At 40.4% G+C, this 15,069-nt stretch overlaps 2 protein-coding genes across 2 annotated transcripts in view; both read left to right on the top strand.

The window, feature by feature from the left end:
* Positions 1-6,412, top strand: part of RANBP3L (RAN binding protein 3 like) — a gene marked incomplete at its 5' end in the record, with an annotated part of 35,106 nt that extends 28,694 nt beyond the window's left edge. Inside the window, one exon of the mRNA XM_062600507.1 lies at positions 3,875-6,412. Coding sequence (XP_062456491.1) covers positions 3,875-3,918 — 44 coding nt within the window. The remainder of the gene's footprint in view (positions 1-3,874) is intronic.
* A 4,653-nt stretch (positions 6,413-11,065) lies between these two features.
* NADK2 (NAD kinase 2, mitochondrial) overlaps positions 11,066-15,069 on the top strand; it is a 36,671-nt gene continuing 32,667 nt past the window's right edge. The window contains exon 1 of the mRNA XM_062599278.1: positions 11,066-11,533. Coding sequence (XP_062455262.1) covers positions 11,162-11,533 — 372 coding nt within the window. The 5' untranslated portion in view covers positions 11,066-11,161. The remainder of the gene's footprint in view (positions 11,534-15,069) is intronic.

A 15,069-nucleotide genomic window follows, 5' to 3' on the forward strand; every position in this document is an offset into this window, starting at 1 on the left:
CAGAGAAAGGTATCTCTTGGGTTTGGACAGGATGAGGTCAATTTTAAATATCAGCATAGACATATACAGTTGGATGCAAGAGATCTGATCCTGCATATTTAAGAACATTTAATCTTAATAGGTGCTGCTGAAAATCATCTGCACTTCAATTTTCATTGAAGGATGTGTATAAATAAACCTTCTTATTTTTTCTAATGTTCCACTGAGTTCAGGAAGTTACCTCTCCTTTAAACTACTATAAATGTTAAGAGGAGTAAATTCTCAATGACTGTTTCATTACTAGAAACATTTTACATGAAAACATTTTACTAGAAACATTGCTAGAAACTAACATAGTTCCCTAAATTATGCTAGGCCAGTTTTTCATGACAGTGTAAAAGACAAACCCAAAAGATCAGAAGAATCTTTAGTCCAAGAAACTGAAGAGAAAAACAAGGATGGTATATATAATAAGCAATGAAGTGGTTATGAACATTAACATGATTCCATATATACTTAAAAAATATTTGTGAGATTTTTTTTTTTACACAAAATTTTTCACTCTAATATCCACAAGATGTTAATACTTGGGTGCTGTATAATATGGTAGAGGTATTTCTACCATCTTGCAGGATTCAAGACAGACATCTATTCCAATATTTTTGAAAGTCTTAGCTGAATTATTTCATTTTCAAATGAAGACATTATTGTCATAAGGTACATATATTTACACAAGGTGTATTAAGTGTAGGTATCTGATATTTTCATCAGATCATATTTTACTATGTTAGTTAAGATTAAGAAGAAGGAAATTGTTTATCAAGAACAGGGAGACCTGTCATTGTTTCTTTGAGACAAAATGGGTAGAATGGAATGAGGTAAAATGCAGAAATATGCTCTAATTGTATTTTTTGTAATGAATATCAGATTGGATACTCTCATCACCAAATTGTTCTACAAATTTAAGTGAAGAGAAACAGAGCAATTCATCCATCTTTAAATGGGTTTCAAGAGTGGATTCTCTGGAAGTGTTTGTCTTTTCCCACTACAAAGTGAGCTGAGAAGATGAATTTAGACTAGACAGCAAACATCTAGATTGAACAAAGTTAGGCAAATCTCTTCTTCCATTTGCTTCATTCATTATCTATTGCTCTGCTAAATGTTGTGTTTCCTTCCTAATTGTCTTTATAATATCTAGATGAGGAAAGACTACCTGGAGAATTTGTTATGACAAATTTCTGACTAAATAACAAATAAAATTATGAAAAATGCTGATTTGGCAATGTGTGGATGCTTGGGGCTAGCATACTCCCTTCTGAGGGAAATGCCATTGACCTCATACAAAAGGGTGACTCTTCCTTTCTGTTTTTGGTCTCCTTGGGAGAGAATGTAAATCTTACGTTCTGTGCTGCATGGAGCACCTGCGTCAATGGATAGAATGGAGAATTTCCCTTAGCCAGGCAAATAGAAGAGCCCAGTAGATCTAGTAGAACAGTTTCCTGTTACACAACAACTTGAATCTCAGCCCTGTGGATAAAGACCACCAAACACGTCTGTGTCTTAGAGGTGTTCCACAACAAGATAACGTACAGCCTGTTACTTCCTCCTCCTCCTTCACTAATAGATCTCTACCATCCATTAAGGATTTTTCTATATGCTGGCAGACCTGTATCAGGTACCTGAGCAGACATACTCTCGTGCCACCTCTTTCTTAAACATCTTGACTATAGGCAGCTATAAATTCAGCCTGTGGGAGTACTGAGTTGCCCTATTAATATACCTAAATTCAATATATGGTTATTGGATAGACAGTTCTCTAAGTTAGACACTGTATTACCCTTGCAGAGTGCATACCTCTTTTCACTGTCAGCACACAAAAGTGAGGTACCTATGTCAGGCTCAAAAAATCATCCTGCCAGAACATGGATCTGTGATTTAGAACCATAGCATCTAAGCTTGCCATAGGTAGTAGGGATCTGAATCCAGCACTTTGACTAATAAGTCACTAGTATGTCTTTGAAAATATTCTCTCTTGCTTCTGACACTTCTAAGAGATTTTTTTCATGTTTTCTTCATAGCCATTAAGGAGATTCTGTTCTTTCTCCAAAATGATGCATTTTCTTTGCATTTAGAAACAGATGCTGTTTCTGTGATGGTCATCAGAAATAGTAGAAGGTCTTTAAGGTGTAACCTCATCCGTCTTTATAAAGAACTGATATTCTGAGACCTATAAGGCCTTTTTTTCAGAAGGTAGCATGAATTATCAGTACTAGCATAGCACTGCGCTATACACAGGATGATTCCTGTGATTTCCATCATTTTCACTTTTCTCTGATCTTACAGAAATTCATTTATGAGGATTTGTATCCCTGAAGGAGAACAGAGAGGCTGGGAAAGGTATATGAGAGAGATGAGGATGACAGTTGTGACTAGGCAAACAAATGTGTTATGCACTATGTCAGTCTTCCATTACACCTCACCATCAACTTACTCTTAAATCTTCTTCTGACTTAATTCTGATTGAAGGATCATGATGTAGATGTTCTCTCTTTTCTGGCATGGAGTTTCCTTTGGGGAATTATGAGGCTGAATTCTAAGGTGCTAGTGTCTAGGATCAGGCAGTCTGAAGCAGCCTACCTACACATAGCCATAAACGTAAAAAAAAAAAAAAAAAAAAAAACAAAAAAGAAAAACCCACACTGAGTGGAGAGATAGTGTGTCCTATGTGGATCCACCAAGAATTGCATGGATTTTTGAGACTACTGGTGTTGAGAGCCAGACGATATCACATCACAGAAGTGCAATTTTCGTTTTCTTACAGAGAACAATGGGAAATTTCCTAATCTGCTCTACATGTAGCTCCCATGTTGGCCTCGCTGGGACTCTTTGTCATATCCTGATGTTTATCAAGCTTGAAAAAAAATCTGAGAGCAAGCTTGTTTTGCTTTTAAGTAGAATAGTTTTAAAGTTCTTAAAAGGAACTACTGTTCAGAAATACTGTAGAAGCTCCTGAAAAACTGGTACCTTCTTTTGACATTCTTTATCAATTACTCTTTTATTTAAATTCTTACCCAGTTTTAAAGTTAAGATTCCAAATCATAACTCTATCACACACAGAATTGCCAGGGATTAAAAAAGCAGAGCAGGAAATAATTTGTTTTGCCAAACGTGGAGTTCAGGGTTCTGTTTTCTTTGCAGTGGATATCAGCAACATCTAAAACAGAGCAGAAAAGGCAACACCCTGGTTGGCGTAAATACCCAGCATTGCTGGAAAGAGATGAGGAAAAATCAGATTTAGTGTTATGGCAATTGAAAGTCTTTTCAGTTCACCTGTAAAAGATCTAAAAACTTCTAGTGTTTAGATGTGGCCAGACGGTAGCAGCAATTTTTAGGCAGATACTGAGATACAGTGACATGATGTGTCTGACATTAGTCAGACACATCTACTTTATCCAGGTTATTCATAGATATAGATTACCCACCACAAGTATATATTGGTACTTTATCATGGCCAGTGAGTTATTTAAAGGTATGTTGGATTTTTCACAACTTACTGAGCACCTAAATGTGATATGATGTGACAAAAACATACCAAATTCTTAAGACAATGCTCCTTTTATGGTTTGGGTCCCAGACACATTGTCCTATCTAGGCAACTAAATCCTCAAGTGCTTATGTATCTCACTCTATTGACATGGAAAGGCACAAACCTCATTCACTATTCATATGCTCAAATGTTTGTGTATAATGGTGCGTTATCTAGTTAGATATTTATCTAAACCAGGAATTGATCATATCCAAACTTTAACCTGCTACTTTGGTGTTATGAAATGCCAATTTGTTTGAAAATGGGAATACACTCAAATAAGCAAGGTTTTTTAAAATTCTGTTTCAGATCATTCTAGATGGAACCGCAGGCAGCCTGTAGTCTGCTCATGACAGCTACCAGAGGTTACAACAGTGCAGCTGGGAGCTCATCTTCCTGAAATCTCTAAGCTGGTTCATCAGTCCCTGAAGAGAGGAAATCAGATATTTTACTTCATGACTTTCAAGCAAAAGTTAATTTTAGGACAGCTTAAGTTTAACACATTGGAAAAGAACCTAAGATGCACTTTAAGGATTCCAGTTAGCATGCTTTGCACTGAGATGAGACTGACAGGATGGTTTCCAGTATTCAAGAAATGTTACAAAGGCTTTGGGTTATAGAGTTAAATATATTTATAGGCATTATTAAAGTAAGGAATTTAAAACTGAATCAATGTTCATTCATCATATTGATGGATAAAGTGATATAACCATGAATAATAGTATACCTGAATATATATTTGTTTTTTTGATCTGTTATTTAAAACATACATTTTGAAGACTTTAAATTGGGCTTCACTGAACACATTTAAAATTGTGTGGCAGCATTCATCAGTACACATAAGAACTGTCAATGGCAGTTTAGCATGAACAAGGTCTGTAGTAACAAGCCTTCATAATCAAGCAAGTTTTTTATTGTGAAAATATATGGAGGTGTAGACTCCAGGTATGAAATTTTGTTAAAGGGCAAAGAACCAAGATCTGCTTTTACACCCTCAAGCTGCAAGAGAATTTAGCATTAAGAACTGAAAGCTAGAAGTTCTATGGAGCATTTGAGCTTTAAAATCTAAAAGTGTATCCGTTTGCACTCATGAACACCTTCTTTGCTTGCACAAAACAAGCACTTGCACTGTTAATTGTCCATTTGATATATACAAATAAGTGCACATATGATATGACTGGAGAGCTCCATAAAAATTTCTTAAATACGTGAAAGATTACTTCAGATCTTTTTTTAATTGTCAATATCCCTAAACAGCATCATCTCTTGTAACAAGGCGAAGCTGTTACGTGCCCTAATATGTGCAATAATACCAACAGTGCCAAAGACCCAATCAATTTGTAAAAGTAATTCCACAAGCTACTGTTCATTGTGTAATCATTCCTATGAAGAATTAGAAAAATCAATTCTCCTCAGTGATACCTGTGAGCTAACAAAGTATCAGATCCTTCATAACCCCATGCACAATACAGAGACACCATTTAATGCTCTTCACTTTAAGAAAATGTCTGTTTTCATTCTCCTGCAACCCTCCGCTACTTTTTATATTGTTGGTTACCAAATACTATTTTCTTGTCATTCTCAGAGATGAAAAAATATTCTAGAATATCTGAAGATTTCTTCATTAAGGTAGCTGTAATAATTTCTGAACCTTAAAAGCCAGGCTTGAAGAGTAAAATCAAAATTTAGTTTTCCCATCTGAACATATATATAAAGTTGGAAGAATTCCAGATTCCTTCTGAATTTTCAATGGCCTGCCAAAATTAGCATCTGGATTATGCTGAATCTTAAACAGCCTGCCTAAACTAGCACTTGTCTGACATTGATTTAGCATCCAGATGACAGTGAGCCTAAGTGGGTCTGGGGTTTTGCCTACAGGAAAAAGGAAGTGTTTCACAAGAGAACATCTGTCTCAAATACTTAAGCTGGTATACAGCACTGGGATGCTGTGACTCTTCAGTTTACTGATATTCAAATAGCCATGATAACAAAAATGTACTTTCCATGACTAGCTGTACATAGTGTCCTTTCCTATCAGTCTCACTCCTGATGACCACAGCTATGTTTGTATCACTGACCTCCATATTTCATTGCAGCAACTCAGACTTGGGAACAAAACTCTATGTTATAAAAACTTCCAACAGTTGTAAAACACGGCAGCCCTATGTATTTAGCAACAGGTCATGGTGAGAACTTTGCCCTGGACCTCAGCTGGTTATGCCCTGAATGCAGAGTTTGATTTCAAAGTCTGCCCTGATAATCAAAGCCCATGAAAACGGGCCCAAGTGTCTGAGAGACTGTCATGGTATCCCACTACAGCTGTAAAATCCTTGCCAAATGAAGGAGTTTCAGAGAAGAGACAGAGCTTTGGCAGATGCAAGACCTAAACTTCGGAATTTGCTATCACAACATATGTAACGAGGCTTATGCTCATCAGAAAAAACAAAAACTTTGAGTTGACTTTTCCCAAGATCACTATATATACATGCAAAAAAAATGTTTATGTACACATACACATTTAAAAATGAAGCTGTATCTCCCAAAAGCTGAGGAGGAAAAGAGATGTTTAACTATTTTAATTATTTTGACGAGTTTGGATACTGTGGTAATAGAGGCCATATAAATACATAGATGTGCAGACATATTTATGTTACAAATTTTTACTCTTGAAATTCTAATATTTATTCTATTTAGTCTCATTGCACTAAAAATCATTGTTTTCAAAACTGAAGGTGTGCTAATACGTAATATATTAAGTTGGTTTTGCTAATGTAAAGTTTGTCATTTTATGACAGCCACAGCAACAAAGCATTACTGTGTCCCCAAAATAAACCATTTTCCCATGCCTTTCAGTCTAATTAGGTGTCTTATATTGTGTCCCAGCTGTAGTTTTCTACAAGCAGTTCCTCTCATGCTGCAGTATTTCTAGCCCGTTTTTCCTAAGAAAACAAGATCTAAACAATTGTTTACTCTGTCCCTGTATCTGTCTGACGCAAGCTGCGCCCACTGTTTGGTTTCAGACAAATTTGATCAGAGACAAATATTTGACAAGAGACAGTGCAAAAATAATTTCTTAAAGTTCATGAAAATTTGTAATTGTTGGGAGACACAACTCAGATGAGGGTGTCCTTTGAGGAAAGAGCTTCAGAGTAAACTCAGTACTTTGAGGCTTTTGTGGATGAGGATGTGGATATGGATGAACCAGTTGCAACATTTGCTGGGAAGGAGGACACAGGAAAAACATGGCAGGATAGATAGCTGGAATTACTGTGAATTACTGGAATTACTTTACTGGGAAGTACAGTAGGGACGTGGCTCAAATCCATATGAAACTAGATATCATTAGTTTTGCTGTTCATGGAGTAACCTGTTCTACTTTTTTTCAAAAGGCCATTTTATTTACAGAACATACCTTCTGCATCAAAATTTCTGTCAAATCCCTGTGATTCACTTGTATATATGAGCATGAAGGATCAGAAAGTCATAGATATTACTAGGGGAGTAGTTTTCAAAAGAAGCCAGAATTAACAATTCCTAATAAAAGGATATATATTTGCAGATAGCTGACATTATGAGTTTCTGACAAAAAATATTTGGATGAGATGATAACCTAAATTCATTATTCTATGGTCAGGAAGTGTTTATTTCAAAAATTTTTGTATCTCTTCCTAAATCTTGTGACTTTTTTAATGTTGTGATCTTTAATGACCTCTAAATCACAGTTAGAGTTCAGTAATGCCTCTAGTGAATGAATCAGCACAGGGAAAACTGCGCATTTGCTATTACTTCTAGTGCTACAGACAGACTGTAAAAAATAGATTGGGATGGAAATAGCATACTTTTTTCTGTAAGAGATGTTTTTAGAAGACTTAACCCTGGGGCGCCCTGGCAGGAAAATATGCAATAAACATTTAAAGCCTTTCCTATAGCACTTGTCTGTCTAAAAAGTGGAGTTTAGATTCCAGAGTCATATTCAGAAGCATTAAATTCATTTTTAGGAAACTGTGTGTCTGTAGCTATTTCAGCATATTCAAATTGCTTCTGAAATGCTGAAGTCTGTTCTGTTAGTCTGCTTCATGGATGATGTAGTTTATTTTGCATACACAAGAAAGAAGAAAAGCAGACAAGTAAATTTTTGTTAATACATATCCTAGTGAAAGTGTGGACAAGAAAGCTTGCCCTTAAGTTTTATGGAAAAATAATAATTTGCATTCATAAAAATAACTGCATTTATTGTTACTGTTCTGAAACATCCTGCTCTTTTGGGGAATTTATAAAGCAAGTTACAGGAACCAACAACATAATCACTGCTGAGAGTACCTATATTGCAAGCAAAATGCGAGCACACATGCATAGAATTTGGCCTCAGGAATTCAATAAGAATGTAACTGCTAATTAATCTACCAGGATTGTAAGAGTCTGATGCGTTGAACAAGTGTTGTTTTCTCTAGGAGTCCGTCTGGAGTTTTCCTCTGAATAAGCAGAATTAACAACTGTGGTCAGTTGGGTTCACAATCTGAGGACTCAGTTTCGTAAAACGTTACCTAGACGGCCTGTTTACCCCTTCTTCTGTGAATGCAACCAACACTGATAGCGTTATCATCTTCAATATAAAGATAACATTATCATTTTCAGATATCAGTAGGAGTTAAACACGTATTAAGAAACTCTAGAGATCATAAATGATTGGATAAGTTAATTGTATAAATGGTTATTAATTAAGTAACAACAAGATGTCATTACTCATAGACTTTAATAGGAGAATGTAACTTCTGTAGAAATGAACAGTTGTCCTAGACTGTAATTGCAGTAGAACCAATGTGCAAATTCTGTTGCATTAAAGAGGCTATGTTTGAAGAATGTTTATGGTACAGTCTTCCACTGCTGGAGTTTTGCAGCTAGTGCAGTGGTTTAGGAATAATTTAGTTTCTACATAAAAATGATTCCAGTTACACTGTTTCAAAAAGATCATTTTAAGATTATTATATAGGTTTTTGTTTTAAAGTCCATTATGTAGTTTGATGAACATAGAACTAAGGCTGCTTGATTTTCTATAGGATTATGTCTTGACATTTACCTCATCTATTAATTCCTTGGTGTCTAAACTGGATGTTACACTGAAGCTGCAAGTGCTAGTGAGGTGTCTTTTTTCATAAGGAGTTTAACAAGCTTTGAGTTCTCTGTCCCTTTGATAAATTTGATTGCAGGCAGCCAACGGTTAAACAGTTACTACTGTGAGAATTCATCCCTGCCCTGTATTCATATCGTAAGAATACCAGGCTTACACTTATTAATTCCACATGAAGAAATCTGTCCTTTAAGGCACTGGGTGTATTGCTCTGAAGTGATTTAAAATGTGGCATGGATATGTGGCATCATATATGTCAGTCTATGAACATATTTTGAAATGACTAACTGTATCATTTGACAGATACTTGGGTCTTATTCACATAAATCCAAGTGTATGCTCAAAGTAAAGGGTGTAGTAAGGGAGAGGCTGGTAAGTTTATTGAAAATTTTGAAAGTAGTATTAGCCACTGCTCACCTACAAAGTAAGACACAATCTGTAAGATTCCACAACATCTGTTCTATCTATGTGTTATAGAAAGTTTGGATCTTTTTCCAAATACAGAATGGGATATCAGAAGATCTGAGTGCTACTCTTCAACTAACCTGTTAGAGACTTCCTTTTTGGATCTTGGATCAATCACTTGATGGTTTGAGTCTCAGCTCTGCTTCCAGAACCTGAAGATACGCTGTTTTAAATTTACATTTTCAGATATTTTTCATATTTTATGCTTATTAATTCGAAAGACTATTAGATGATAATGGCATGGCCTCAGAGTACAATAAGGCTTCATATTCAAACCTGCAATAGTGGTTAAAGTTGATTTGTTTTGCAAAGATCGAAACAGTTAAATATACCTACGTAACTTGTGAAGCACAGAATCACAGCATCATAGAGGAGTAATTCAATTGTCAAATAGGTTATAAAATAGATACCCTTCAGAATAGAGCCATAAATTGTCTTACCTTTTCAAAATCTTCTATCCTTTTGGTCTCTGTGATCTGGTATTATTTACTGCTTTGTACAATGTAAAAGTTAATGGTTATACAGCACAAGATATTTTTTGGTTAGCAAGGGAATTAGTTATGTTTAATTACTATCTGGTCTGTTTTATGGTAGTTTCCATCAAGGCTAGGCTAATCAGTAGATAGAAAAGCTCCCACCTATCAGTAAAGACTGGATGGAGCTTTTGTTCTGTATTGTTATAGCACTGCAATAGCATATGGCTGAATGGCTTTAGCTAGTCTGATCTCCTGACCCTTGTATGTAAAAAAGTATTGTAGTAGGCTACTGCACTGACAGCTAAAAAGGGGATTCTTCACTATCTCTCTACAGCAGCTCAGATGGTAACTTCCTCCAAGGAAAGAACAGGCACAAGAGTAATTAGAAAAATATAAGTAAATGAAGCATTCAGTGTAGAAATACATTTTTGAAGTACATTTTTGATAATACCTGAAAAGACAGCTATTTAAAACCCATCAGTATTTCCAAATAGCTTGCTTACAGTATTAAACAGCAAAAGTAGCTCATGATTTATAAATGCAGCTTTTCCCCGAGGCTTGCAAAATGCAGAGTTGCCCCACTCATATGTATTCACAGCGCTGCTTCAACGCTGTTTTCCCCAAGCCTTTGCTTTCACCACGTTGCCTCTGCTTCCTCAGGCAGTGCGATAAATGTAATAAAGACTGAACAGTCAGGGTAAGAGCTGGACTTTTCAAAAATGATTTTCTGATGAGATCCTCACTAGATACTTAGCTCTTTTTTAAACAGAGAACCTGCTGCTTATTCAACTTTCCAAATCAGGTATGTAACACCACAAGCAATGCAGCTTTAGAGTAGGGAATCTCACTGAGGTCCGCCTCCGGATTTCACGAGCCTGTTTAGTACTAAGTCCTGCGTCCGTGAGTTGGAACAGAGGAAGTAGCCGCCTTTATTTCACGAACTGTTATAAAAGGAAGGGGCTGCGCGGCAGGACGTGAGGGGAGAGCAGCGACGATCCCCCGGCGGCCAGCAGAGAGCCCGCCGCGCGCCGAGCACAGGCGCCCAACCGCCCGCAACGGCCGTTGGGCCGGCAGCGCGGCGCGGCGCCTCGCGCCCCGCCCGGCGGAACGGCTGAAACCTCCGGCCGGGCAGGCGGGGAGCCGAGCGCATGCGCAGCCTCTGCCGCACGTGAGCAGGACTCGCCACGCCGCGCGCTCTTTTCTCCCTTTGCCCACCCCGGGAGCGTAAGCGGGAAGGGCGCATGCGCGCGCGGCGCTCCGCGCCGCGCCGCCCGCCGCTCTCCGCCGCGCGTGCACGCGCGCCGCGCGCGGCTCCGCCGCGGGGTGGGTGTGTCACGGCGCCCTTCCGCATTGGTCGAGGGCGGCGCCTGCGCGCGGCGAAGGGGTGGGCGTGCCGCGTGTGCCCAGCGCTGCCCGCGCGGGAGCAGCCTCAGTGCGGGCGCGGCCGCCGCCGGGCAGCGCTGCGCCCTCGCGGCTCCCGCTTGCGGGCCGCAGGCTCCCGGCCTGGGGGCCGAGCGAGCCCGGGCTATGTCCTCCTCTCGCGGCTTCCTCTACGGCTACTTCTGCTTTCTCAGCCGGGCGGCCGCCCGCCGTTCCCTGCTGCTATGCCAGCGGGCCACGGGGGCTTTCTCCGTCCTCCCGGGGCTGCTGCTGCTCGGCGGCGCCCGGCGGCGCCTCTCCGCCTCCCGCGGGCGGGAGGGCGGCGGCCGGGCGACGGCGGCGACGGTCGGGCCGTGCGCGTCGAGGCGACGCGGCTACGGCGGGCTCGGCGCGGCGGCGGCGGCGGGCGGCGGGTTCCGGCCGGCGCGGGTGGCCGTGGTGGCCAAGACGACGCGGTACGAGTTCGAGCAGCAGCGGTACCGCTACGCCGGGCTCTCCGAGGAGGACCTCAAGCAGCTGGTGAGCGGCGGCGCGGAGTCCCGGGTGCCGAGGGGGAGCGGGGCGGGGCGGGCGGAGCGCGGAGCTCCGGCGGGGACGCGTCCCCGCGCCGTAGAGTTGGAGCGGAGCTGTTAGTGCGAGGCCCCGCGGGGTGCCGCCGCCTGGGCCCCCGCGGCGGCCCGCGCTGGCCGCTGCTGCGGGGCGGGGGGGGGGGGGGCTCGGGGCGCCGCGCGCGGGTCGCGGCCGTTGGCGCGAGGCGCGTCGCGGCCGTTGCCCCCTGAGCTCGCTGGAGGCCGCGGCTAGGGACCCTCCTCCTTGGTGTGGCAGGCTAGTATAGGGGGAGTAAGCAGTGCAGCTTAATCCCACTTTTACTGCTCTGTTACGAATTACTTGAGGGATTCATGTAGCGAGTGTGTTTTGTTTTTCTGAGCGATCTCAGCAAGTTGAGAAAAGCGATCTGTCTTGTAATCGAATATCATACTTAGCAGGGGCTCGCTCTCGTTTCTTCCACCTTTGCTCTGTCTCTTTACTTGGATTTCTCACTTCATTCTTCAATTTTTTTATTTCTAACAGTGCTTCCAGCTAAACAGTCGAATCTTTCATTCGTATCCTTCTGTCATTCGGTTGCTTTTCTTATTTTTTTTTCTTCAGTCTTGAAATGTTCAGTTCCAAGCAGGTGGTTGTTCCATTAAGAATGGCACTTGAAGGAAAGCATCTCCGGACTTGTTACGTGCCTCCAGTTATCCCTGTATCCTTGTCTTCATCTCTGCCAGGCTCAGTGCCTCAATGCTGCCACCCACCTGCGCTGCCACCATCTCCTTCCCTTGCCTCCATGGAGTGCTCTCCATGTCCATCAGCCTGGTAGGAGACAGTACCTGCTGTGGTTGTTTTGGCTACCAGCAGTCTGTGCAGAACAGATCATTGGGTCTGTCTAGCCTTTGATACTCATGCACCAGGAAAATATTTTAGACCTCTATTTATTTGCTAGATTTGGATGAGACTTGCAAATGGATTTTAATTTTGGGAGGGACAGATGATGTGATTGCATAGCCTTGCATCTTAAGAAACTAGGGTAAAAAAATATGGTATTTAAAGTAAACTTTTTACTTGCTTCTTCCTGGCTACTTAAGTTGGTCATCCATCTTTTACAGAATTCCTATCCGAACATTTTTGCGTGTTTTCTAAAGCTTTTTAAGTATTCAGACTTCATACAACATCATGTTTAGTATGGAAACTTACCAGCTGCTGTTCCTACTCTGTTATGTATCAGTTGGTGTTTGAGTCAGCCCCATCAATACTTTCGTATAGCTTGCAGCTTCTCTGTAAGACTGCTGTTCTATCTATACTTAAACTTCTCATGAGGAAGTGTTTCTCTCTGTTATGTATAGAGAATCAGATTGTATTCAGTGTACAGCCAGAAACAAGTGAAACAAAATAGACTGTTCACTTTTTCTCTAACTGCTTGGATACAAGCAAGACTGCAACATCAAATCAATTAGCAAACAGTGTCATTGGTAAGCATTAAATATCCCTGGAGATGCTTGTGATTGAATGTGGAGGTAGCTGCAGTTTGTCCCTTCTAACAAGATTGAACATTTTGAAGAGATGGTTACCGATGTCAGTCAGAAGATGCATAAAGAAAATGTAACCATGAGTGCACAGTGCCTGATTGTGATAGTTACAGAAAAATCTTAGCATTTGTCCTCATGGAGCAACTTAGAGGCATGATAGGATAATTTTGTATCTTGGATGTTTTTATTCTGGATCAACTGCCCTTTTTTTTGATCTGCTTTCCCCTCAAAATGCTTCCACATGAGAAGTTGCAGCAATAAAATTAATAGTGTCTACAGGTAGATAAAGTGTCACTTGCCTGTGTGTGTGGGTTGCAATGTTAATTTAGCGTCTTGCCATGTGAGTGGAAATATTAAGATTTGTGTGAGAACAAACTGTAAATATCTCCCAAAATAAAATGCTCCAAATAAGGCTAGAAAATACGAGAATTAAGATAGGAAAGAGAATTCTTGTTTCTTAAAATTTTTTATTTGATCTGTAAAAATTTTCTTATTTACACTCTGACTCTTATCTCGGATTTTTTTCCTTGAACTTTGTGAGCTAATGACAGTCTCGACAAATATGTTGGGTAAAGATTCAGAAGCTTCTAAAAAAGCTAATTTTTGTAGCACAGCATTAAAACGCTTGCCAGTACATCATCATTTTTTAAACAATATTATTTACTACATTAGCTGTTTTACTAATAACTGAAGCATCTTTCTTTGTTCTTCTTACTTCTCCTTTTGCTGTTACAAAAAGTGTAAGTTCAGAGTTTTGTCTGGAAGGGTGCTATGTAATAAATTTGGAATGGAATCCAGGAGACACTGCAGATCCTTAACTTAATGATCTATGTTCATAACTTTGCACTCTTCTTTCATCTAGAAAGCAGAGCTGTCATTTTTGAGAAAGTGTTCCAAGGAAAGGCACTGATACCCTGTGTGTGTGCATTTTTCACATAACTGTTTATAATTCTATTGCCTCTCCTGTTCCCTAGGTTAGATATGTTAGCTATGAATGTTAGATCTGAACATCTTGCTTCTGTTATCTTTATTTTGGACTACAAATGTGCCTTAAAAACTGTAAATGGAAGTAGTCCTGTCTAAAGTTGCTGGAAAGGCCTCTAGGAGTGAATCAATCTCTTACCTCCTCTATTACCAACCAAGATCATTTCTTAGAAGGGGAAGGACAGTCTGCAGAATACACTCGATTGCATTTTGGGGGGATAGGTTCGGAATGAATGCTTTTTTAATTCTTAAGGTTAACTGCACTCTTCCCTGTGCCCTCTCTGCTCTTGTGACTTTAGAAGCTGGTCCCCAGACTACTGGGGGACCCCAGCTATCCAAAAAAGCTGAGACCAGACATTGCCATTAGATGCACGAGTCCCCCTTCTGCTGCTGCCCAGTGTGGTGCTAGGTTTATCCTGGTGGTCATGAACTGAAGCAGTCGTGAATTTGGTGTGGGAGCTTAAAGTCCTGCAGAAAGGCAATACAGATAAAATGGGAACTGAGGCTCATGTGAAAGACTGCAGCTAGGGTAGCATCAGAGGGTCAAACTGGTAGTGAAAGCACATAGGAAGAGTTTAGCTCATCTGATGAAGTATGTTATGCTAACAAAGAAGGTGTAGGTGGTGGTGGGGGGGGTTGTGTTATGTTGCAGTGGCTCAAGCTGAAGTAACTCCAGAGTTCGTCTGCGGTGTTGCTGCATAAGGGAGCCTGTACCAGCAGTGAAGCATGTTGTTGTTGTGGTCCATCATGGATCTTGAGACACTGGCTATCTTGAATATAGAAATTAAACTTAAAGGCAGTGCTAATGATTGAAATCTGTGAAGCCTTACAGTTTGTGGGCTGGATAGATATATGCAAGTTTACAGAAGATAACTCATGTGCCTGCTTGGGAGTGCCACGTCAGATTTTACTATAGGATAAATAATGATCATCATGAGCTTAGGCAGATGTGCCTGATGACTTTGAAACAGGAAAGCAGAGCTGAACTTTGCTGCTGCAGTC

Source organism: Rhea pennata, chromosome Z (assembly GCF_028389875.1).
Source record: "Rhea pennata isolate bPtePen1 chromosome Z, bPtePen1.pri, whole genome shotgun sequence".
Lineage (NCBI taxonomy): Eukaryota > Metazoa > Chordata > Aves > Rheiformes > Rheidae > Rhea > Rhea pennata.